The sequence below is a fragment of the Zophobas morio genome, unplaced genomic scaffold, assembly GCF_036711695.1.
Source record: "Zophobas morio isolate AGI-343-1 ecotype UQ-CSIRO unplaced genomic scaffold, CSIRO_AGI_Zmor_V1 ptg000002l, whole genome shotgun sequence".
NCBI classification, from domain to species: domain Eukaryota; kingdom Metazoa; phylum Arthropoda; class Insecta; order Coleoptera; family Tenebrionidae; genus Zophobas; species Zophobas morio.
Genome location: NW_026972107.1, coordinates 20,175,170 through 20,203,070, shown reverse-complemented (window position 1 = coordinate 20,203,070; position 27,901 = coordinate 20,175,170). Strand labels below are relative to the sequence as shown.

The 27,901-nt window shown below is 31.8% G+C and overlaps 1 protein-coding gene across 2 annotated transcripts in view; it reads right to left on the bottom strand.

Annotated features, from left to right (window-relative positions):
- Positions 1-27,181, bottom strand: part of LOC135122457 (head-specific guanylate cyclase) — a 207,398-nt gene extending 180,217 nt beyond the window's left edge. Inside the window, exons 1-2 of one of the 2 annotated variants that reach the window (XM_064046644.1) lie at positions 27,016-27,181; positions 14,191-14,436 (exon numbers count right to left, since the gene is read on the bottom strand). In XM_064046644.1, coding sequence (XP_063902714.1) covers positions 14,191-14,373 — 183 coding nt within the window. In that variant the 5' untranslated portion in view covers positions 14,374-14,436; positions 27,016-27,181. The remainder of the gene's footprint in view (positions 1-14,190; positions 14,437-27,015) is intronic. The other variant, XM_064046652.1, reaches the window with a different exon arrangement.
- Between the last annotated feature and the right edge of the window lie 720 nt (positions 27,182-27,901).

Below are 27,901 nucleotides of genomic sequence, written 5' to 3'. Positions count from 1 at the left end.
ACTGTTTAATTTCATGTTTCAAGAGGAACTCCTGACTGCTGAGACATCTTGTCAAAGATGTAGGAAATGTAGGAAATTATTTTGAATGCAATAAATTTAAAATTACGTTGGATTTAAATTATCTCAAAATATGTTTTACAATATTTGATCATTTTTCGGTAATAAGGAAAGTTGGAGTAAAATGGGAGGCTGACATACACTGACGTAATAGCTCGTCTATCATACATGTTCCTTCAGGACTTTTCAGAACATAGTATTATGTTTATACAATGTATTTTATAATAACACAATATTGATCAAAACATGTATTAAAATTTAACACTGAATTATAAACTAATTTTACTGAATTTTTTTTTTGTTCTTATAAAGTTTTTTCATTCCTTCTGTTTCAACTATACAAAACGACAAGCCACTAGTGTTTACCATAATTTTCCCGAAACTTACGTAAACAATATATCTTGTCTATTTCAACGTTAAACTTGTTATTCCTGTCTTTCTTAGAACGTACATAAGCTACCAGAATTATCTATCTCGTTTCGCAAAAGCCGAAAAACACATTTTCCGTGGTCTGTTAAATTTTAAAGCAAGATTGTTTTCTGTTACCATTTACTGTGTAAATATTTAAATTCAATTTGTTCACGCCGAGTGAGGTGAAATAAGATATTGTTTATAAAGTGGTTTTAAACTCTGTACAAACAATTGAGAAACTAGTACATAGCGTTGTCTTTTTTCATGAAAATTTTCATTCACACATCCTTGAGATGAAAATAATAAATAATGTTAGTTGACTTCTTTTGGAACAATGGAATAGAAAAATAAAATAGTTTAAATAACATAACAATTTTCCTGGCCATAACTGCTATAAAACATGCAAAAACTCTATGAGGAAATGGTTAACGTAAAAACACTTTTAAGTTTGAAAGTATAAGTTGCCCCATTAGTGGAAAATGAAAACTTTATGATTCATAAACAGCAACTTCTAAAAGTGCATTTATTAGATAGTTATTTGACCTTTAACTTTGTAAATCTATATTTGCTTCCAACCTTTCCATAGAACGAAAACTTTAACAACTTTTTGAATAGACATGTACGGGGAGGTATAAGCTAGAAATAAATACTGAAAATCTAAAATTTCTTAGCATAAAGCGATTGTTCCGTGACTTAATTTTCGTTTTTAATAGAGGGTTAGTGTAAATAAGTAACTGTACAAAAACAGCATTTTACTATTGTTCTGCCACACAAACAGTAAATCAATACGAATTAAATTACTTTATTATACAATTATTATCAAAAATTCTTATAAAACAATGTCTGAACTTGAAATAGATAAGAAAAAAAGTATCTCCGACTTATAGAAAGTATAACTTCTAAGGTGTATCAACAATGAATATTCTATTCTAATAATTAGATTAGCGTATAAACAGTAATATATATTAAACTAATGCGTGAACATATATCTCAAATCTGACACTGCAAATTCGCAAAGAATTTAATAACAATTTTGTATCGTGTAAACATGAAACAAAAAGTATAATTTAAGAAAGTTATTACATAAATTCCGATGATGATGGCACGATCGTTCAATTTTCATGGCAATATTTCAGTTTGCCCTCCTATCTCATTTAATCTGACCCTCCCCAGCCTGATATTTACATAGTTGTATCGCCGTGCTAGGTGTTGTAGTATGCATTGTTCTGCAAAAATGGATGACAAGTAGACAAACCCACGATGATAAATTACGCAATCATTTGTATTATCTAGAACAAGTATTTTACAGTTAACGCAAAATCTACTCATGGTAACGTTCATTATTCAGAGATAATGTACGCTAAAACACGTGTTTCCATTTATTATCTAGACTCACTTAACATTCGGAGCAAGATCTTGGTTAGTGGTTATTTCTATTATCTGGAAATAATGTACTCTAAAACCTCTCTCGCTTTGAATAATCGCTCTCCAAGCATTACGCTTTTTGCGTCTGAAACCGTTGCAAATACACACGCCCACATTGATTATCTATATACCGTCGCATCCATTTGGATGCAAATATTTGAAGTGCTTTTCATCCCCATGTAAGAGGCGTCAAACGTGTGAATTGGATTATTATTTCGGCTGTTTATCACGCTGTATCTACAGCTCGTACCCTTATCCTCCTTTTTTCTCCTCGAGCGCCGATATCTCCATAACATCCCCAGTTCATTATTAGACCCCTACGGAGCCGAACAGAATTATGAAAGTTTGCGCTGTAAAAGTTTCTTGCCTCGTCTTGTTTATGTCTATGCAAATTAAGTGGAGGGAATGTCTTCCGCATTTCAAAAATTTTGACAAATTACGTTATATTACCCTGAAGAATGGTGAGCTTCTGTGTGCCTTGTTGACGAAAGAGCAAAATGTATATAATCTGTTCATATTTCTGAACTTAACCGAGATCCTCTTAATTAATTGGCGGTCGTAAATTAATATCCTCTCGAATAACTGACTAATTATTTATAATTAATAGAATAGGAACTTTTTGTATCTAAATTTAGAGACACAGTGGTTATCATAGACATTCATTGATTCATTGATGCTCCATACCGTTATTACTCCTACATGTTAATTTAATTAAATAAACAAAAATTTAGAAGAACACGTTAAGAACACAACACTGCAATAACAATAAAATTGATATTTTTTATACGGTAATTACGAACAATGATACCATCCTTCATTTATTCCAGTATTTCGTGAAAAAGCTATGTTCATCATTTTTTGTATACAACTTCACTAATAATGCTCGACTGTAATAATTGGTCCCGAATAATTACATCATTTACAAAACTTTAATGATCTTTCAAACAACAGTCAGTTCAATACTGGTACGCTTTTAGAAACAAAAAAAATCTGGCTTCGTTTAATATTTCAACAAAATAATTTTATTTGCCATGAATGAATAATAATCGTACATTTATATTTAAATGTGGAAGGAGCTTTTTACTCGAAACGTCATGCAAATATGGGCTTGGTAAATTTATTATTCTGTTGGTGCGGAGTTAGGGATAATAATTATTTTAAAAACTATGTATTAAAATTTCGTAACAGTTTCCATTAGTGGAAACTAGATTATTTATACGGAGGTTTCCGAAGCTCATCTCTCCTCTTATTAACTTTGGAACGGGTGTCACTAGATAAATGAAATTTGACAGAATAAACTACCCGTAAAATGATAAATATTATATTTGAAAAACGACGCCTCCGAATAACCTATGACGTCACAAACGCCACACAATATTTTTTCTTTTTATAGCTACATTTGAACATAACAGACAAAAATTTTAAAAACCTCTGTTTCATTCAATAATAGAAAGGTTTTCCATTTACATTATTGTCGAATGTTATCAGTATCACACATTAGGAACAATTTAGGAGGCAAATTACGGAAGATATATTGTGTGTAAATTGACTATCATGTCGATATTGGAGGATGTAAATGGACATCACTAGGTAACTACAATAAAGCGGGTGGAACCATAATTATTATGTGAATGCATAGTGCACAGTCTAGTTGCTTTGCACCGTTTTAACAAACGTGTTGTGATATTATGCATGAAAACAAATTAATTTAATGCAAAATCTAATTCTAAACTATATGCCGAAACAGCGCCCACGTTTCTGTTTAATATGCACTAGCTCTTTTGTTAGTTATTAATGGTAAACAGGTAGGATAAAGATGTTAAAATTCTGTAAACTGCATTGTTTTTCGCCTAAAGTGGAAACCTTAATTTGGTACATTGCAAATGTTTCTAGACGGAATTAAATATATAAATTTTACTCGATATTCTTTAATCATTGAATCAGAATTAAATAAACCTTGTCCAAATTTCACATTTAATTCGAGCATTGATACCCCATGCACACGCACGCATCCTGTCGAGTCTCGTGTGTTTACAATGTAAAATCAAAGCCATAAAATGTCCAAAATGTGTCAGTTGTGGCAGAGCGTTTCACCCAAAAAGTTTGGGGTGTTTAAGCTTTGAAGTTGTGAGCAGTGAATTGCAATTAGTGCAATGTTGCAATAAAAACAATGAGAAGTCTGCAGCCATTAAAAACTGAAGACTGAAACCATTTCCATTATGCTAAATAAGGCCCTTAAGTCTTAAATTCTTACATGATACCGTTTTACAACACCTTACCAATATTAAAAAAATTGTACTCTATGATTTCTCATCATAGTTATTGTTAGTGCCTCTGGCGGGGACCTGTTTCACCCCTCTCCACCCGTAAGGGTGGGAGCCAGGGCCACCACCACCTTGAAACACAGGGAACATCATTCATTCACTATTCATCATTCACTCTTCAAGCACTCTTCAAGCGGTAAACATAGTCTTGATAGCCAATCTCTGGACCTAACGGTCATAATATCATACTCGCTCTAGAACACACTTGTTATTTATTTAATAAAACTATAAAACGACTGTCCGCTGCTCTTATTCATCATCCATCAAACTTAACAGTTATTAATGTTCCAACTCGAATAACTAAAAACGTTCAGATTTATATTGATAATATTTTCTCTGACCTCGATGTTCTGAATACGTTAGCTGAAAATAATGTTCTTTCGGACCACTGTTATCTGAAATGAGGAACCTTATTATGTCTCTAAGAAAAATATAATTTCAAATAATCTCAGAGTATGTTGTGATTGTTAACATGAAAAATGTAAACTGGGAATCATTCAAAAGATTGCAAGCCAAATTTCAAGGTAAATTTGATTTATTTTATCAAACTGTGATATATTTTATCATGAATTAGCGTTTTCTGTTACTAAGACCCACCACTGACCCGGAAATGACCGGCATTCAGGCAAGACTTCTATCATTACGGGTACTAAGACCAAGTAATGATATGCATTGATTAGATTAACAGAACAACTTTCGAGATTCTAGAATTACAGCATACAAATTAGTCTGCTATTATTCTCTAATCTCACCCCATACTCTGACCTACTGGTGCTAATCTAATCTGACTGACATGATCAGACTGTTCAAGAAACTTACGAACAATATGACATGTTCCTAACAAAACAGCTTTTTGAATTTTGATAATTATTGAATCATTCAAATGCAAAGACTTTAAATTCTCAACTAAGCTATTTGGAACTACACCTACATTAGAGATAACTAGGGGTTGAATTGAAATTTTTTTAAGATTCAACATGGATTTCATTTCTATCGATAATTGTAGATATTTTGAAATCTTGGTGTGGTATGTTTGAATAATGTTGTTTGTGTTAGGAACAGCAATGTCAATGAGAATGGCTTCGTTCGTGTGTTTTTTGATAAGTATGATGTCTGGTCTGTTAGCTGTAATGTTTAAGTCTGTAAGTATTATTAAAATTAATAAATTAGAGAAATTATTATTTACCCCGATATATTGTGATTTTTAAATTTCTGCTCTAGTTGGCCATGACGCTTACGTCAGTCATTTTGATTGCACTGTACACGGCATGACCAACTAAAGCAGAAATTTAAATACTCTCAGCGGTATATGAGCAAATAAATAATGATTACCACCACAGCAGGTTCTTAGCATTAAAGTTCACTATAACCGATTTCTCAGTATTCAGTTATTTAAATTACTATTAATGACACCAGGATACTGGGTGCAGACAATTGAAAGAAAGTTGGCGAATAGTAAGTAAAACTACTCTAGAGGTAAAAAAAGTTACCCCATTACAAAGGTAGTTGACAGCAACTGAATAGTGTATAATGACACTAAAGAAACTTGTGAATGTTTTGCTGATTTTTACTTCCTGAGCGTAAGCATTTTTTCATATGTTGATGTTTCAAAGCCACGTACTGAAGTAATAATATTAATCTTAAAAACCACAAGAAAATCTACCCCTCAAATTGATAATACTCGTATTGATGGTCTGGAACTGTTTTGGCTAAGCGGCTATGTCTTTTCAATCTTTGAGATAGGAGTTTTTTTCAAAAACTTAAAACATTTTAAGCGTGTCCCAATACTTAAAAAGGGGTTTCAAAATGCAACAAATCAGATTATAGGTCAGTGTACACACAAAGTCATATTAGTAAAGTTTTAGAGGTGGTTTTGTTACAAAGATTGATAATAGTTCTTGAAAAAAATAATCTTTTACTGGATATTTGTATTAATGAGACGGTTACTTGTTTAAACTCCATATTAATGTTGATATTAAAGTAAAAAACTTTAAAGAGTTTGAATGATTTATTAGTGGCATTACTACACGTGTTTCGGTACACAGTACTGTCTTGAGGCAGAAGAAGGGAAACTCAGTTTCGCACGTGTAGCAGGGCCTACACGTTTTTACTGGATAGTCGAAACAAGTTTAAGAAAAATGCTTTCTGTGTGAGTAGATTTTATTCATGATGCACTTTTTGGGAGAAATCGCGCTGTTGCACCTATATGTGATTTAACTCGTGTATATGATATGGTTGATCATTGGGGAATGGGAATAAGTGGAGTCACGCATTCCTCAAGGGTCACTATTAGGACATATTTTATTTATTATGTTTGTTGAATTATCTCTTGTAGGTAGCAAATATGGTAAAATAGTAATGTATGCGGACGATGTCGACAGGAGTCGTTAAGAATTTAGTAGATAGTTGTAATGTTGAATCGAAACCACTACATAACTATTATAAAGAGAGTGGGTTGCATTAAATCAAAAAGAAAACCTATTATATCCGTTTTTCCCTAAACATGTTACAATTGATATATAATCTTCTTTTACGTCTCGGTAACTCGTCTATATACGATCGACCGAATGTGTAAAATTATGGAGGTTAATTTCCGATCCTAAGTTCAACTGTGGTTTCCATATTGATGAGTTATCACCAGAGTTAGGCACAGCCGAAGTGATGGGAAAACAATCAGACAAATATTAAAAACGACGAGGCGACGTCAGGCGATAAATTTGGCTGGCCGACTGCGCAATCTCAACTCAGTGGCGTTTGATGCAATTCAGGCTTTATCTGATCAAGATCTTCACGAAAATTGTGATATTGAATAGTCATTTTTAATTTTTAAAGCATTTAACATCTAGGAGAACTCGTATAATTTAGGAAAACCTAGAAAAAGTAGTAATTGTTCTGAAGAATTCCAGAAGTTGTAGGCCACGACTGCAATAGCGCTGGCAATGCAATATGCAAATACATTTCTCAAGGCTGAAAATGGATAAGCAAAATGTCAATTACATAGGTATACAATACATATTACAACAAAATTAAAAAAAGTTGTTAAAGATGTCTTAATGGGTATTAATTTAAGAGAAAGTTCGTAGCTATTTAAGTAATAGAGCATATTATACAGCGTGTTATTGAAAGGTACGTACAAAATAAAATCAGCAATTGGTCTCGAAATATGGGTGCTAAAAGTAAAAGAAAGACAGGTAATAGTGTTCTCCTTTTCAGAAATAAAAATTATTACAATTTATGTCCAAATTCGTTGTACGCCTCTGATAAAAAGGTCATCTTCCGTTTCTGTACCAACAAAAGGGTCTCTTATTTTTTTATTATTGTTACAGTTGCTAGGACTTACTAAAATAAATTAATTTTACCTATTTATCCTTGAATAGCATCTAAAAAGGTTGAATAAGAGTTAATTATAATTTTGGTAACACAAAATAAGTTTTTCAGACTTCTTAGACTTCGCGAAGAACTGTCAATTTTGTTGTACGTAGCTTTTAATAACACCCTATAGTGTTGATGAAATCTTTTGTTCTTCATTTTAACTCGACCAGTGTAATATGGAAGTATTTGTGCCTCAATAAACTTATTCCCAAAAAGTTGTTTCGGATTTTTTTTACGATTACGAGAATAAGCAAATTTCAGACCAAATGTACTTGAAAAAAATTTAAGAAGACGCCATCAAGTGTGTGGAATGACTAAATCTTTTCTGATTAGCTATTTGCGTTATTCTTTATAATGGGAGCAATCGGTTTTATTGTCGATAAGTTAAATTGAAAATTTTATTGAACAACTGAATTTTTGATCGTAAAATCTGAACTTCCACAACGATCTGTTCCCTAGTTTCAGGCTAATGAAATCGTCAACAGACGACAGACGACAATCAAACGGGAACCAAAAACCTACTTTTTCATATTATAGAAATCATGAAATGTCGAGAAAACAGGAAATTATTTATACGTGAGATGGACCCTGTTGTAGTTCTTCCCTAGCTTACGCTTGGGAAATAAAAATTTAGTAAAGTTCTGCACAAAATTAAATGTAATCAGTTAGGATCGTTTACAAAAATGAGAGTTTTAATACTATCTAACATAACAACAGGCTAGCTTTTATCACTTGTGGATATCTTCACTAATATGCGAAATTTTTCTTGAAATATGTGTAGGTAACAGAAATAGTCTACAGATACGTGTCGTTGTAAACATAACCTTACCCAGTTGTAGATATAAATAAAATTAGTGTGTCGTAAACAACATTTAAAATTTCGTGTCAGAAAGACGTTTTTCAGATTGAACCACGTTAATTTTGAAAAAGATTTCAACGTTTTGCCAACTTTCGTAAGAAGAAATAAAAGAAGAAAAGTTCTAGAGAGATGAGAAGGATACTGACTGTGAGCGCACTAGATTCCACTTTTAAAATTATATACAGGGTGTTTTTGAATTGCAAGGAAACTTTTTTTATGGTATTTGACTATTTTTTTAAGGCTATGAAACAAAAATTTCTGCAATAATAATCCTTTACTTTTCAAGATAAAATTAACTGAAAACTTTAAATAAACGTGGGTGCGCTAGTGAATTTAAGAATAGTAAGATAATAAACACGAACACCATAGTAATACGACTAATTTTAAAGAAGGTAAAATTGAAAAATACTTGTTGCTTAGGAACAGTGACAATTCAAGCATTTGACGTTTGAGGAAACGTTTCTTGGACGAAGATTGCCCAGTTACAAAACCTTAGCCGCAGTTATTCAACGCCTACTAGAACATGGCAAATTTGAACCTTGTTTTCAAAAGACAGAACGTGTATTTGATGCTAAGGAAGTCATTTTGAATGCCGTTGAAGAGAATCCAAGGATAAGCATCAGACGATTATCTTATCAAGTGGGAGTTTCACCATTTGTGGTATGAAGAACTCTACGTACATAAGGTTTGTACCCTTACCACATACAACGGGATCAGTTTTTGAAACCTGAAGATCTTTCACGTAGAGTTCGCTTTTGTGAATGGATGTGTCAAAAAAGTAGAGAGAAACCGCAATTTGTTGAGAAGTTGCTCTCAACAGACAAAGCAACATTTATAAGAGCTGGTGCTGTTAATTCACACAATACTCACATTTGGAGTGATGAAAACCCCCATGTAATTTAAAAAAGAAAAAATCTTTCAAGAGCGATTTTATGTAAACATATGGACAGGTATGGTTGGAAACGAGTTAATAGATCCCTATGTATATTACCCCCGCGATTAACAGCATATTTAACTTTTTTGAAAACCCATCGGAAGACCTTATGGAGAATGTACCACTGGCAAGAAGAAGAGACATGTCGCATGTGGTACATCCATGATAGAGCCGCCGCCTATTACGCTACAGAAGTGAAAGTGTGGTTTAATAAAAAAAAATCTGGAAAATGAACTGGACGGAATGGAGCAGTTCTGTGGACTTCCCGATCATCTGATCTTAACTCATGTGACTTTTTTTAAGGCCATATGAAACAATTGGTATATCGGACTCCAATAAATAGTGTTGAGCAACTGCGAGGCCGAACACAGAGTATTGCTACTGAAATTAGAGCAGATCCCAATTTGATAAGACGAACCCAACAATCTTTAATTCGACGTGCTGAGGCATCTGTACGCAACAGAGGTTGACATTTTGAAAATTTGCTTTAATTACACACGGCAGATTTTTGGATTCATCTGTTTTATTGTTGCTAGGATTTGTATATTAAATTAATAGGAGTACTAAAAGGATGGTCACACGTCGTTACTCTTTAATTAAACTAGAGTTTTGAAGCCACTAGTTGGGGGTGTGAACGTTTGGATAAATTTTAAATTTCCCTTAAAACTTTATTAAGTCAACAAACGTTTATTCAATTTCTTAGAATGTCTAAATTCACCAGATTTTTTTTCTTTCCGTATAATTCAAAAACAAAACTACATTCGATGAGGTATGAGCTATAAGTAATTCTAAATAATCTTATATGACACAAGTAAAAAAACTGGTATAGATACACTCATGTTAAAGAAAATGGGAAGTTTTGAAAAAAATAAAAATCAAATATATATAATTTTAGGTCCACAGACGAGTATTTAAGGATCTTATTTCAGTCACGGTATGCCTTCCATCAACCGGCACCTAAGACTGATCTACTAAGAACAGCATTTTTAACACGTTTTTAATGCTGACAAAATTTTTCGACATTTTTGCTAGTAAATCCAAATGTACAGTATTGTTTTAATAAATGTGTAATGAGCTTAGTTATTTATTGTTGATCTTTAATTCTTACCATGTAAATCGATATATATTTTCAATGTTTCCTCAAAAAGACATCATTGCACAGTTTCCAGTGTTTTCGAAAAGTTTGAACCACTACAGAAACACCTTCTTCAGTTTTCTTTTGGAGCATCCAATATAATTGTGCGATTACTACACTGTTCAGGGTAGTAATCACTGTGAAAGTATGCCCGAAAAAAAAAATTTAAATACCAAAAGAAATTACGAAATGCCCTAAAAGAATATTTAAAAATATTGGAGGTAATATAGAATTATCTTAAAATATATAACAATTCTAGAAATATTTCAAGGAAATTAAAAGGATTAAAATAGCTATTTGTGCAATAAGATAGGAAAAGTGACATTTTTCCACATTCTAGACATGAGATTTTTGATCGAGACGAAGTCGAGATCAAAAACATGTCGTGAATGTGGAAAGACACTTTTCCTATCAAATTGCACACAAGATTTTGTAAAATTAGGTAAAAAAACTCTTCATTATAAATTTAATTGAATAATAAAGTATCAAGTCCCTTTTAATGCAATAAATTTGTTGTCATGGAAAATACAAACAAACAACGCAACATTTTGCAATTTTTCAACGTTTGAAGTGTTTTGGGTGTTTCTTGAGGTAAAAATGTTGGAAGATGATGTTTCATCAGTATTTTTTGATGTTGAAGAGTCAGCCACACTGGCAAGTAATTCACTATTGGCCGAGAAATCAAAAAAAAAATTATAAAAAGGCGTACAAGGAATTTGAGAAGTGGTGTTTGATATTGTTTTGTTTTATTTTTCCGCTCTACTTAGGAAAAATTTCACTTTTCCTAACCCAAATGTATGTGGAAAACTTGAACAATTAACAACCGAATTTTACAAAAATGTTTATTTAAAAGGGTAAAAGGAAGAAAATTAAAAGTTACAGAAGGAAATTTTTATTTAAAAGGATATACCGGGTCTCTCGAAAATGAGAGATTAACTTGTCAGTACGTTATGTATGGGGGTTTCGGGAATGCCAAAAAAGAAAATAATACTAAAACTCTTTTTGCTGTAGATTATGAAAAAACGCAGTTTTATAAAAGTAAACTTGGCAATATTGCATGCATCTACTGCGTGAATATCTCCGGCAAAAAAGAAAATTGTTCAATAACGAATTTTTTTATGTTAACAAAATCAACAATTTAAAGAAAAAAATGATGTTAAGATTCGGTGTTGCCACCCCTAGCTCTAATAACCGCTCGCATTCGTCTACTCATGGACTCAATTAAGGTGACGACAACTTAGCCCATTCTTCTTCAGTCGCTATTTTGAGCTCTTGGAATGATCCAGGAGCCGGGATCCTATCTCTAATTCTTCGTTTAAGTTCATCCGACAGATGTTCTACAGGATTCATATAGATATAGATATATAGGTTTTGAATAATTTTCATTCAAAGTCAGATTTGAATAGTGGCCCGATTTTAATGCTCGCAAGTTTAGAACCTCAAGATTGTTTTAAATTTTTCAAAAAGAAAACGGGATCCCAAAATTAACTCGAAAACAGGTCAAGTCAAAATTTTTCAAAAATAGAACACCAAAGTCCCCCAAGATTGTTTTAAATAATTTACAAAAAAATCCCCATGGGCTGCGGCACTCAAGACTTTTTCAAATTCCTAAATAATAAAACACCAAAAGCTCAAAAGATTTTTTTCAAGTTCATCCACCAACAAAACACCAGATTCCTTTATATTTATCCGAAAATAAAACACCAGGGGACCTAAAATTAACTGCGAAAATTTTGAACGTATGGTTTTGAAAACTTGATACGTCAAATATTTTTATCTGCTAACTCGATTTTTGCTGATTTGTACCTTCGCCTTATATCAGCAAACATGGTTGTCAAATAGAATTTTATTAAATTATTACAAAAACAACACAACCATATCTTTGTACATTCTAACTGAAGTGGTAATTAACCAACCATTGTCATGGGAGAGAGAAATATTAACTAAAAGTTTGTTTTAATGAATGTGTTGTTTAGTTGTTTAACGTAGCAAAAGAGCCAATTTTAAAAGCATTATACTCGTAAATCCACCAAAATGTGAGAAGAATTTTTTTTACTATTTTTCTCAGACTCACCAGTTGATTGTTAAGCGAGTAGCGGAGACTTAATCCGCCATTTTCCAGACACCTGGTATAGTGTAGGTATATGATTTGACTCATGGTTTATCCTTAGGTTAAAACAATTATTTTATGTTTGGATTTTTGCTCCTTATTTACTATAACTCTTGCATTCGTTGTATGATACACTGGACTAGTACGTATCATTCAAAAGTTTACAAAAGTAAGATGACTTTTTAAAAGCATCGTATAATATTCATGATTAAGAGGAAAAGTTAGGAACCAGTTAGAATAATTTATTGCATTATAAAATTCACCCAAAATCCAAAACAAACAAATAAATTTTTGTATCCGACATTTTAATAGTTTTTAATAAAGCGGAAATGTTTATAGTGCGTGAGTCGGTGATAAATAAAACTGCGTAGGTCAAAGAGAATGAATACACATGTTGGACTTTTTATTAGAAATATCGGCATGAGGTTAAGGTACGAAAATTCAAGCGTCTTGGTCCTGTCGGTTAAAATGTACTTATTTGTTATTAGTATACTTATTTGGCAATTATTGTAGTTCATATCACATAATACGTTTCGAAAAAACTTATGACAATATACACTGAAAGAACAAATAATAATAATATAATCAAACTAATTCGTTATTTTTTGTTTAACTTTTAATTTCGTCAATTCACTTAAAGTCGTAGACAAAATTTTACGACAAAGAAACATCATTTGTGTCATAATTTTTAGGGCATTTGTGTATTGTAATATAAGCTATACATACATATGGGTTTAGCCACGATTTAATGTGGTAAAAATTTTAGTTGTCACCATAAGGTCACTTATACGGCAGTAAATGTTCAAATCCACATCACATCTGTCACTTATGTCATTCTGTTTAAACACTTTAAAGTTTCAGCATTTTGACAAATCAAATGCAAATCCACTTGGTCTTTAAGTTTTGTCTACGACTTTGGAACACTACGGAAACTAAGTAAAAAAAGCTAAATTAAAACAAGTAAATCAATATCCAGTTGGAATATCCTCATGTGAAATATATTTTAGCAGGTATTTTAAGGCAGAATCTGATACCGATCTCTAGCGTTCACATCGCCATCCAAGCCGAGTGCCTTCAGTTTGTTGCCGTCTTCGTAATCATACCAAAAACATAAGATCGAGTTCGAAGGAGTTAAGATCCGCAATTAAAGTTGCTAATGTGCGACAAAGTGTAAAATAGGAGACGCTATTAAATCTAATTTGATTATTGTAGTTTTATTGGCTCGTCGTAATTAGGGAGAATATCATCGGGTTTTCAATATCTCATTAATGCTATAAAGGAATAACCCGATAACCTATTTTGCACTTACACCATTTATTCACACGACCTTTTTTCATTGTGCACACTTTATTGCCTTTGGAGAACTAAAGCAGTTAAAGAAGTAATTTCAGCTACACAGCGATATAGTCGTAAAGTTTAACTAGGTATTAAATCATTTTCCAATTTTCAGATACAATTATTTGTATGCAATCCTGTTTGTTCTTCCATAGTTTACATTTTAGTCGCATCTTTATAAAGCGTACCTAAAGGAAACATTTTGTTTTTCAATTAATTTCAACTCACCGGTGGCGCTGTAAGTGTCACGATGGCATCATTCAAGTGTTTTAAGTTGAGCGTATTTTTGTCCTCTTCATCTTGGTCGTCGTTAGGGATTTGAATAGAAGACTGTCTCGACGTGAAAGATCTCTTCAGAGCACCATTCGGGAGGGCATGCGACGAAGTACGCCGAAAAGGACATGAGGCCATGGTTGACGTGACTCGGGAGCGTTTACGGCTTCATTTATGTTTCATTTCAACTAATTTATTTATCTGGAAAAGCAAGAAAGACGTATAACGTTAATCGGCAGCAATTTTTTCCTTATATACACAAGTTACCAAAATAAAGCTATAAAAGAACTTCTAAGTTACGGAATTAAATAAGTTTATTGACGTGATAGGACAAATCTTTGCTTGGCAAAACTAAACTGGAATACTATAGATTTTTATTTTTGTCTAACAAACATGGATTCACGTTTTGTATGATATGTGATATATGTTACTCTGATCTACTTTGCTCGGTGCTAAACTATCTTGACTAGATCATGATCTTGATCAGACTCATGAAACTTAAGGACAATTTAATATGTTAATAACAAAACTGCTGCGTAAATAAAAAAAAAATTATTATTATTATTTGTTTGTATTGCTATTATAATTTTTCTCCAGTTTTCACTGCTTAATATTTTCTTTAAAAAATATAATGTAGGTTTACGCAAGGGTATGGAAGAACTAACAACGGACATGCTCAAACAGGGACATACGGAGCGTGGGAAAACTAACTGCTGAGACGACAAAGACTGTCCGTAAGCTTTATAGTTTACGATTTAATTAAAGTAAACAACTAAAAAATGCACAAAACAAAGGGAAACGGAGGAAGACAGAATACTTATTTCTGTAATTTTATTGTTCATTGATTGCTAAGCAGTATGTAATAGCTATTAACATGTGTAAATAAATTTATTAATGTTTATTGCACACATGTATTTGAATCAATTAATAATTGCAAAATAATTGTCCTTTTATTGCACAGATATAAACGCAAAATTATTTAAAATTTAGAAGAAATTTGTCTGAGTGAAATGATTTGTAAAAATCAAAATATTGTTTAACACTACAAAAAAAACTGCGCGAGAATGAAATTTGTAAGCTTCAGGCTATACTTGGATTTATATTTCACATTATTTAGGTGTTTTCCAAGGAGAATTCAATAAAGACTGCTGACTTTCTGTATACTCCTCCTTTTGGAGTACGGTTGCCTTATGTCAATATTGCAGTAGAAGGTGAAAGATTTTCTTGGAGAGACTGTTCAAAATGAAAAAGTATAAAGGTAATGGTCGCATGAAAGAACATTGTTGTTAGAGGCTTGGAGCATTCCATACATCATCATGTTTAAATGTAATAATACCATAACACCAATATTTTCAGAGATAATCTATAAAATCGACAAAAAGACAACAAACAAACGGAAACGTACTTAAATTTACAGTTTTTAAGAAAAAAAATTAGAATATTTAAATAAAGGACAAAAAAATAAGTAGCACTAAAATATTATACCCACCATGAATAACGATAAAATAGAGTTTATGCAAGTCGGATTTTATTACATTATACATTAAAATAATTTATTTCAATTTTTAAATTAAGTTACTAACAGTATAACTAGAGAGCGGATTTATAAGCACAAAAAAATAAAGAATAAGCGCTTAAATAAGCACAACATTTTCAATAAAAAAGTTTTATTTTAAGCAAAAAAGCATTAAATAAGCATAACACTTTCATTAAAAATGTTTTGTTTTAAGCAAAAAAGCATTAAAAACATAATCATATTACAAATCAAAGAACACTTCTTAGAACTTTGGATAAAATATTATTACAATAATCCTAGACTTTATATTTTACACACGCATTTCAGTTTTCTTTAAAACAATTTATGATTGTAATATGTTCCAAGTTGTCCACTGTAAAATTTTTTCGCCGATCATTTAAAATGTGTTTAAAATTGGAGAATGTGCGTTCAACATCCACACTCGTTGTTGGCGCAAATTTGAATTTTGCAACTAATGTTGAATCTAACTCCAAATTTTCCACCTTCTGGCCTTGTAAAACACGAGTAACGTCGGAAAGAACACCGAAACCTGCATTTTTATTTAACACTTCGTCAAGTTTTTGAGATATTCTAGTACCAATATCACCCTTACTGCGTTTACTTGTTGTTTAAATTCTTTCACTAAGTTTATGGCATCTACCAACAACATGTTGGGTTTTTCTAACTTTTTTATTACCTCACATATGAATTGATAATTTCTTCTTAGAAAAGCTAGATCTTGTCGCAAATCTTTGTTTTCCAAAATATTTATGCAATCTTTAATCGATTGAGAAGAATCTTCGCTAAACTCCGTAACTACTTCCTTAAATTCTTTGATATATTTGTCATAATAAAATGTGGCCTGTAACCATGTTCCCCACCTCGTTATAATCGGCTCTGGGGGCAATGGTATGTTTGGAAATTTTTCCTTAAAATGTTTAACAAAAATCTTTTTACCATTTGCCACTAATTTATTAACAGTAGGAAACTGCAAACGTATTCCTTCAGCCACTCTGTTTAAACCGTGGGCAATGCAAGTAGAGTGAATTAATCTGGGGTACAATATTTTTAGATTATTCCCTGCTTTCAACATATAACGAGCTGCATCCGAGATCATCAATAAAATTTTATTCGCCGGTACGGCATTTGGCAAAAATAGTGACGTAAGACTGTCATTTACAAATCTGGTAATCGTATTGCCATCTGTTTTATCTAACATTTTCAAACTTACTACATACCCTCGACTAGGGAAATTTTCATTTAAGATTCCAACAATTAAACTTGCCACGTATCTTCCACAACTATCGGTTGTTTCATTGACAGCGAACCATAAATAATTGTCTCCAATGCGATGTTTAATTTCGTTGTAAACTTGCTGAAACACTGGGCCTACATAATTTTTTCGGAGAGTACTTTCAACCGGAATATGTCGATTGCAGTGTTTTTCAAGGAATTCTTGAAGAGGGCCTTTCTCCAATTTTTTTAAAGGTATATTGGACTGGATCATCATTTTACATAAATCGAAATTAAACTGAAACTGCTCATCTTTTGTGGAAGTAGATGCAACAGATTCATGTATGGTCTGCTGTTTAATTTTAGAAACTTCAAACATTGTCTTCCTTTCTACATGAAGAGTCGTTCTGACATGTTGCGTCACGTTATATTTTTTATCACTTTGAATCTAAAACAACGTACATATACAGAATTAACAAAGGAAAATAGATAAAAAAAAATTAGTGGGCTTACGGTTTTCACACAAGCTCTGCAGAATATTTTGTTGTTTTCTAATTTTAATTCTAGAAAATCCCTTATCCACTTATCCGGCGTCGATTTTACTTTCGGCATTCTTTTAAAATATTAGTAATATTACCAAAAAGAACTCAACATGTAACAAGGGAGAACCACGTATAACACTGTACTACGACAGATGCGATAGACTGATGGTTGTGAAATAAACGGTTCATTTACTTAAAAGTTTCCATTAGAAAAATTTTAAGGTAGGTAGTTGGGTACAATAATCCTTTTTTCTAGAAAATCTTCAACGGTCTAGCCGCAAAATGCCGAAAAAGAACATCTGGTTAAAAGCTTTAATTCATTATCAACGGAAGTAAGGATTTCAAGTCATAAAATCTATGGAGTATTTTTCCAATCTTATAATAAAATTTTATTACCCAAACGACCGGAACCTATTCACAGAAAGGGTCTTGAGTAAGTGTACTTCAATGGTCAAGTCCAGGTAAAATGCATACGATACGATACGGCTAACTAACAAGTATTTGTATTCCCGACAAGGCCGGCATTTGACCAAAATATGCATTAAAATATAAGTTTTAATATGCATAAAATTGAAAAAAAAAACAAATAAGCATAAAAAAATGTGTCAAATGACTCCAAATTGTATCATAGTTACAGATATAAAAAAGTTTTGAAGCGCTTACATTTTTCACAAAAAGCATTAAACCTAGAAATCCGCTCTCTAAATATAACTATCGGTTCTTTACAAATAAGAACAGCTAGTTCAATAATTTTTAGAATCCTTTTGTAATTTAGATGCAGATTTAATATTACGAGCCCTAACAACTAAATGTTCGGACAAACTAACCGGAGCGTTCAAAAACCACTCTTTATGAATTAATTTTTAATTTTTATTATCAAATCACATAAAAATAGGAAGCTAAGATTTCAAAGAATAGTTTTTAATAAAAAAGTTGAATGATTTACTTTACATAGAATTTTAATTCAAATATGACTGTGGATTTTTCAGAAAAAGTGAATACACTTTGGCAACTAATTATTCGGACAAATAAATAAAAAAAATAATTTTCACTAAGTAGGCGGTGTGAATTGTTTGATTGTTAATAAATATCATTCTCCTCTTCCTGCTTTACCTAACTGTGTTGTAAGATCCATAGAAAAATATATATATTCTTTAACAAAATGGTTCGTGGACGTCCACTTAAAAAATCATTACGTGCACTTATTGTAAAGAAGTATTGCCAAGGTAAAAAAATTCGGGAAATTAGTGAAGAACTGAATTTAGCAAAGTCCACTGTAGCGGATATAATCTCACATTATCGCGAAACTGGTGGACTAAACGTTAAAGGAAAAAGTTCAGGAAGACCGAAATTAGTTTCAGAAAGAAGTCAAAGGCTCCTTGTAAAACTTTGTAAAAAAAATCGAAGAAATACATTGCGGGACATAACAGCACAATGGACGGATGCAATAGGGCATAAGCTGTCACGAGAATGTTGTAGGAAATTGATTCACAAGTCAGGATTAAGTTTTTATAAGGTAATTTTTAAGTTTTTGGTTTACATTTGTTCCACCGTGCCGTTACAGGCCAAAGAAAAACCTTTAATAACGGCAAATCAAAAGAAAAATAGGTACAACTGGGCAAAGTCTAAGCTGGCATGGACCATGGAAGATTGGTCAAAGGTCATTTTTAGTGACGAGTCAAAATTTGATGTGGGCGTGGGAGATTTGCGGAGAAGAGTGATAAGATCAAAAAGTGAAGCGTTCAATAAAGACTGTTTAAAACGAACTGTAAAGTTTCCTAAAGGAATAATGGGGTGGGGTGCATGTCAGCCAAAGGGTTGGGGAATTATGAATTGGTGGAAACGACTATTAACGCCATGAAATACCAACAAATTTTAGAAAACAGTTTGTTGCCCTCTGTTGAAAAACTGTATCCGGACAACGATTATATTTTTCAACAGGACGATGCACCATGTCATACCGCAAAAAGTACTAAGAAATGGTTTGGGGATCATGATATAAGAGTCCTTTCATGGCCTGCGAACAGCCCTGACTTAAATGTCATTGAGACACTTTGGCACGACATAAAATCCGTTTTGCGCAACAACCCCCAACGAACACTCTTAGGTTTAAAAGCAAAAATCGACGAAGTTTGGGCAAGTTTTACTCCTGAATACTGCAGAAGTCTTGTAAGTACTATGCCTGCAAGGATACGCGCAGTAATCAAAGCAAAAGGAGATGTTACACCATACTAAGTAAAAAAAAATACTCATGTCCGAATATTTAGTTGCCAAGTTTATTCGTTCATATCAGCTTCTTGTTGTGTTATAATTTTGTTAAGTTAATAATATTACAATTTTTGTTGAGAATATTGCATTAAAGATACCTACTTATCTATTACTCTAGTTTTGTTTTTGTAAAATACATTTTTTTTCATTAAATTACATTTTTTTGTATAAAAGAATACGTGTCCGAACATTTAGTTGTTAGGGCTCGTAACATGTTCATTCGGCGAACGAAAATATTTCATGATTTTTGCTCTTAAATTTTTTTACCTCGTAAAAGGCCGACTTTTATTCAATATAACCGATACAAAATTCAGTTTATTTAATTGTTCGGCTGTAAAATGCAAATTTTTATCAGACGTAGTAGATATTTAAATCGAATTATCGAGAAGGTTAGGATTTGTCACTGATTAAAATTTCCAATGAGGGGAGACATGGAAAGGGGAAAATTCGGTAGACGATAAAAGGCGAATCGGAAACAGTTTAGGAAACTTTTAAAGTGGGACAAAGTGGATGTGAACGAATGACTTAATTCCTCTCGTCTGCTTACACTTATCTATAATTTTTGCTATGGGATTCGCTTATTAGTGTAAATAGCATCAGTGAAAATGACGATAAGTACGTGCGATTTGATGTCTTAAGTGGTACAGATTTCGCAGACTTTTTCTGATTCAGATGGAAAAATCAGTTTTTATTTTCCATTAAATTCTATTCGAAAAATTTGAATGTATTCCGATTTTTATAAACCTTCAGAATCGGTAAATTGCAATATATATTAAAGACAGCTGTTCCCTTTTGTATATTTGTTGATTTTGCAAAGCATATATGTCAACACCTCTTTATCCAACTTTCAACTCCAGTTAGATGTTTTATGATCTTTTATTGAAATTATTGCAGTTAAAGTGCACGGATGACTGCACTTCTGTATTACTCTGTCTAGAACGTATCATAAAAATTTTATTGTCCTGAATGACAATAACTTTACATATAAGTTAAATATGTAGCAAAAAGTAAATAAAGACTCCATCGAAGTACAGCTCTACTGGATAAAGTTTTGTTGACGATGTAAGTGATATTTCCAAGTAAAAAGAAAAATGAAAAATTGTCTCATATATTGCTCTGTAGAATAGTTTTCTTTTACAAATTGGGTAAAACATTGGCCTTTAGGTATATTTAGAAATATATATATAGATCACACACAAAAATAAGTAAATATTCCTAAATATACAGTCCAGTATTTTACGTTGTCATGATCCATTATCGTCGAATAAACTTTCAAGATTTTATTTGCGTGTAGTACAAGTTGCTCGAAGTTTGAACAGTTCGTCGGATGTTTTGCTGTTGTCATGCAGCAAAATATTCATTTTATACTTTCGAACTTACAGCATCGATTCATTATAAGTTGTCAAGCAACCGACAAGGAATAGTTTTCTAATAAAAGATATGAAACAATATTTTATTAGTTTCAGTGACACCTGCAGCGAAATTTAGCTGATGACTACTTAACTACGAGTAATTTAACGATAGTACGTATAGTTAACTTGTATTGTAAACTAAAAACAGCACGGTTATGGTTCTTATAAATTAAATCATCTTTTTTACATACCACTTAAATGTTAATAATTGATATGATGAATTCCATTATTATATTTTTATATCTATCTGATCTGATATCTGAACATGTGGACAGGACATGAACGTTAACATGTTGAAACGAATTTCATTTTTTCCTCTTGATTATCAAATTTGCAAAATTCGGTGAAACTCATTATAACTGAACACGTTCGTTACTGATAGTCTGTAAATTCAGTAATTTTTTTAATCGATCATCTGTAGATTACATCTGGATTAGTAAAATTCAATCTAATGTCAAAATGGCAACAAGAATTTAATTTAATCATTGTTTGCGTAACCCAAGTATATATGACCCAAGTCGGCCTTTTTTTAATCCAATAGCTTTACATTTACGTCTAGTGGAATCAGGCTCATGACGGGTAAATGAAAAATGTAGGTACGTATATTTTAAAATAATTAAGCCGGTTGATGTATTTTAACAAATCTATGTTTATGAAGAGCGCTCATAGCAATGAGTTTCACTCGAAGTTTTGCAGATTGAGAATTTAAAAATGCATAAAAAATTAAATGTATCTCACCAGGTTATTACCTTGTGTGCTGGAGGAAGTATATAATCCAATACGTAGGTAGGTCTGATAAAAATGTCGTAATATAAGTTAAAATTATTATTCATTAAAAAAATTTTGAACCTCCGATTCACTATCAACATTCAGGCAACCACCGTAATTTGTAATCGAATCATCCTTGGAAAGTATTTAGCATGTCAGTGATTAAACCATACTGATAATGATAATTGTCAAAAAATAACAAAAATAATAGCAAAAATGGCACTTGTTAATAAAATTTTTAATAAATTAAGTGTGAAGTTACAGGGAAAATTGGTACAAGGTTAATTATAATTAATTTTATTAAATAAATAAAACGAAATTACAATAAATGCCGAAAATTTTGTTTGTTCTAATCGGTTAACTCCATCCATCACGTGCCTCAACATGTTTACATTATTTTTTATCTCGTTAATTTCTTTTGTTACTCTCAAAATTAATTCTTCAAATTGTTCATAGATGTTCGATATATAGTGTTCTTTAAATAAAGCTAAAAAAACCTGCAGGAGTAAGATCATGAGATTTCGGAAGGCAGATAGTATTTGGACTAATGATTGTTGTCAAACAATTCCCTTAACCTTATTGTGGTCCTAGCCGAATGCGCTAGCTGTAGCCCTATTTTGTTGTGAAATAAAATCCGCCTAAATTTCTTGTTCATCAACCAGCAGCGGTGAGGTGAATCTTAAGAGGAATGAGAGCCTCAACATAAATATGTAAATTTTCGGTGCCCTATATTCCCATATTTTGAGAATTAGCTGGAAAATCTTCTGTATCTAATTCTTGCGCACATGTTAGTCGCAAGATCTATTCCTCGGCAAGTCCATACAATATTTCAATTGCTGCCTTAAATGTAGCATGGATTTTGTAGGGGTGTGCTCCATTACCTGTCTAATGTTTCCAGATTTTTAGGAGTTCCCATATCTTCCAATCTGCCACTTTCTCCCTTTTTTTTTTGTAGAGACGAGGTTTCCCGTAACTAGCGACACTTCATTATAATGAGTTGCAAAAATGGACATGTTGTAGGGAAATTTTCCCGGAATTCATCCAAATCACTTGAATCGAATATGCTCACACACCGTGTACCTTCTGTATATTTCTACAATAAGAGTCTATAATAAATGCATTCTGGCCAATGGAAATCATTTTTGAGGGAATACACAAATACGCAAACGAAGTTCTAAAAAGAACTAAATAAATGTTATAAAGATTATTTCTCCAACAAGCAATAAAAACGAAGAAAACAAGAAAAGTTAGGTTAGAAGGGACATATGACAGTTTTTATAGCAACATTAATTAGTAAATCGATGTAAAATTTAAATTAAAGTAAAAAATTAGTTTATAAGGATTTTAGTTTTTCCTTTTTGGGTGTCTACTTCAAATATTAGGTTTATAAATTATTGGACAATTAAAATTAATTTTATTAAATAAAATCCTTTCTATGGCGGAGCGTTAGACCGCAGCGTTGAACATATAATTTTCGTGGGGATATATGGATTCAATTCCAAACAAGACTCGATTGCAAATTATCTTGATCAAGCGATATAAATAAATCGTAGTCAATAAAAAAAACAATATTGTCTGTGTGGTAGTTCTTTGGCATAGTTACAACAAATTTCTTAAAGCGAAATATAGATGAGTTAATCAATACTCTATCCTTTCTATAATAATTGAAATAATTGTTTCATTGTCATTCTTAGTGCACCGAGAATAAAATAAGCTAAATAAATACACTCCAAGTAATTTTTAACTTTTGTTTTATTATTTGCAGTTAAAAAAAATCAGCACGTTCACTAAGTGTTTAACATTATTTTACTATGAAAACAGAAAATTAAAAATTGTGTTATATGAAAGTCCAAAAAATATTGTTTTCATTTATAAAAAAACATACCGACGAGAAATGAAAAATCAACTGAATTGAACTCAAACTTTAAAACATGCAATGATTTGAGAAGAGTTTGTTTTTCGAACACAAATATAAAGTAAGAAGGTCCATCGGGCAACTAGTTCCTTTCATGTTTTCTCGACTTTTCATAATCCCTACAGTAAAACAAGTGATCTCTCATTTCCGACTGTTACTATATCTGCCGTCTGTCGCCTGTGTCGATTTTTGATTAGACAGAAAATTGGACCGAGTCTTTTCAAATTTTTCTATGCATTTTAAAGGTATCATGTAGATGGTAAAAGTAACTAAAACCTGTTTAATTGCCCTACCAAGAAGGGATAACCTACTCTCCAAAATTTACAATAGCTTTTTAGAAAAAAAATTGTATAACAACATTTTACAATTTTTTAACTTTGAAACTGCACAACCGAATACACTGAAATCTTGCAAACGTTTTAATGTAATCGTAAACATGATATATCGTTAATCAGAATTTATTCGTTTATGGCTCCCCCAAAAATTGATCACGTCATCTTCCTGGTTTGCCGAATAAATGTTACTTCAAATTTTATAAAATACCCAAACGCATAGAACGGCTTCTTTATCTATTCTCTAACAGTCCACACATATCTTTATTTTAACTTATGATAAAAAAATTACAATTCGCAAAATTAAATTTTATTATTGTTACTAAAAAAATACAATTCGCAAAATTAAATTTTATTAGTGTTGGAAAAATCTGTATTTTTTCGCCTATAATTCAGGGGCGAAAAGAATTCCGTGTAAATGATTTTAGACCAATTTTTTAGGCATATTTAATTTACAAAGTGCCGTCAACCTTATTTTAAACTTTGTTTACATGAGCAGTGATCTTAAAAAATGAGTATATATATATATATAATCAAATTTTAAAATTTATCTATAATATATTATATACTCATTAATTTTTGGAGTCACCCTGTACAAAGAATTCTAAAAACTATTATTGCATTGATAACCCACAAATATAGTCATAATATTTTGCGTATTTTAGGTAAGATTTATTCGGCAAAATTTTTTTCGGTGTTTATGGTAACGTTTAAACGTTTGCAAAATTTAAGAGTATTCATTGCCATTTCGAAGTTAATTTACAAAATCTTGTTACAAAATTAACTTTTTCCCAAAAATTTGGATGTTTAGAATAAAAACTCGATACAGATTCATATATCCTAAATGCAGGAGAACCTTATTTTATAAAATTTAAATAATATAATTTACTACTGTAAATTTTGGAGACGAAACAAATTTTGGTTAGCGTTTTATCATCTACACGATAATCCTAACATACATATTTCGACAAACTAAGAGTTTCGGAGACATCTTTCTAATAAAAATCGACACCCGCGATAGACAAATAGACGGAGACGTGAAACCTACTTTTTTGTATTCTAGAGGTCATGAAACGTCGAGAAAATATGAAATTTACTATTCGTCGGATAGATTCTTACGCTCGGGAAGTAAAAAGTCTAGCATTTCCTTACCTTTATTAAATAGTTATAGCGTCCAAGTTAGACTTTAATACCTAATGGCGTAAATTAATTAAACGTAAAACGGTTATAATTTTCAAAAATTCTAAATATGTATCTTCTATGGATACTAAAATAATAATAAATTGTTAAGGGTAATATGCTCAAAAATATAGTACTACACGTGTTTATAATATTCTTTTTTGTTTATAGACTTACCAATAGCTAAAAAAATCACATAATACTAATAAAAAAGAATAGAACGCAATATGTAGGCGGTATTTCGGTATTTATTACGCTCCAAAAGTAGGAACACTTTTGTTTAAATGATTTTAGATTTTTTTACATTGAACTACTCATTCATAATTAAAATATTCAAATGTTGTTTAAACAAACCCGTCGAATAACAGGTTTTGTTAATTTATTTTGATATAAAACATTTAATTTAACGTTCAACATGATACTAATGGCCCAAAATTCGTAACTCTTATCATAAAATGATCAAACAATGTGTTGATATGTTTTTCGCGTGACGTTTATTTGCATGAAATATAATCTAAATGTAATTTATTTCCGCACTATGAACCTCTGCTTAAGTAAATAGCTTGTTTTACAAAACGTGTTGATTATGAGTGGGTTTTATCGCCAAAAAAACATCGGCACTATAAAAAAATACTAGTTTTGTAACTGATTTAATGCTGTATTATAAACATACCATCCAATACAATGAATAGGGGAAAATGGAAAGATGGAAAGAATAAAACCATAAGGATTCGCAGAATCTGCATATACATGTTTACGTTATCCTTGAAAAATAATAAAAAGATGGGGACTGGCAAAACCAGAAATTTTTTATTCATTTGTGATATAACATAATAAATTTTAAAATATTAGACTTCCCCAGTTTCCCACCAATATTGTAAAATTGGAAATAATAAGAACATAGAGAATTAAAGGAAAATATGTTTGAGGGTAGTGTAGTAAATTCCAGGAATATGTTTCTCATGCGTTTTTTGAGTTATTCGAACATAATGAATTTTCTCAGTTTCCTTAATTATGCATTTGCAATGACAAAAAAGTTTTGTCTCTATTTTACTCTACGAAAATATGAACAATAGACCCTGTTTTCTTGAATAACACATTTAGATTTCTCAAAACTTGCCGAAATTTCCGTCCCGATATTCCAGTAAATAAAAGTGAAAAAACACAAAAAACTTTTATTTTAGTGTTTTTAATCTAAGTAATAATTAAAGCGTAACGAAGCGGAATGGTTCCACTAAATTATTATCCGTACTGTCATCGTCTTGTTTACTGAAATTATCAACGCTACATTATCCTGAAGTGCACTTCTACTACCAGATACAACGCCGTCTAAAATAATTTTGATAAAACAAACGCCAGAGTTATTACGTACGGATATAAAAAGGGTTAAAATATTTTTACGACGATGTAACGAAAGTTCGTTACCTCAGAGAATAAGTTGGTTATAAAAAACCCATTAATCCAATTAAAATCAGCTCAGAAACTTGGCATAAAGCATCTGGCAACAAGCCATAATAATTCGAATATTAATTTTCCAGGCATACGCAAAGCTCCTTACATCGAAAAGTTTTTATTCTATAATTTAACAAAAGGACAAATGTTTGTTGGTACATACAGGAAAAACGACGACCCTTACATGATGGAACTTCCCCAACGTCTTCTATAAATCACCTCCTTTTTCTTATTTACGACCTGCCCTCGTCGATACTATCCAATAAATGATCACGTGTTTGTTAATCGACGCGGAGAGTCCAGAGCGGCGTCGGATACGTATCGGCACCGCGACGCCCGAACAACTGAAGGCGTCGCAGGAATACCGCGATGCCTCTTCGACGCCAGCGCATTGCAGCCACCGCACACATAAACACCTTTTTAATTCCAGTGATTTTAATTTACCTTCGTACATCATTTATGAAGCGTAAGGTATTTGCCACCAATTTACGAAGCGTCAGGAATTCTGACGATGCCTGACGCGGTCAACCTTATCTTATTGTCGGTTTTGAGTCGGTGAATTTCAAGGGTTGAGGTTCAGCGGAGGTACGGGCTTTTGCTCATCTGCGTTCTGTGAATGTGGGAAGTAATAATCTTGAATAATTTTAAAATCTGTTTTTGATAGCCGCCTTTCAAGTTTTCGAGATTTGTGCAGGGCTGATCAGATATTAAAAAAAAAAATGGAAAAAGCATGTATTGAGACGATCGTAGTACTTACTTGCTTTTTCTTTTGTGTTTCAGTGAGCGCTGTCTGGTATATTTATATTTGTGCTACATGAAAAATTTTATGATGATGTTGCGTTTCTTATGTTGAATTAATTCAGGGCAAAGTAAATAAACCTTCGAGAAATATTTTAACGTAATAAGTAATACAAAATTCGAGAAAAAACTTAATCCAAAATTTTATTACTGGTTATCATTTGATAATAAATATGAGAAAATAGCTTGTTAATATGAAATATGACATACCTACATATTGATTCAAACAAATTTAGCAAATACCCGTATCT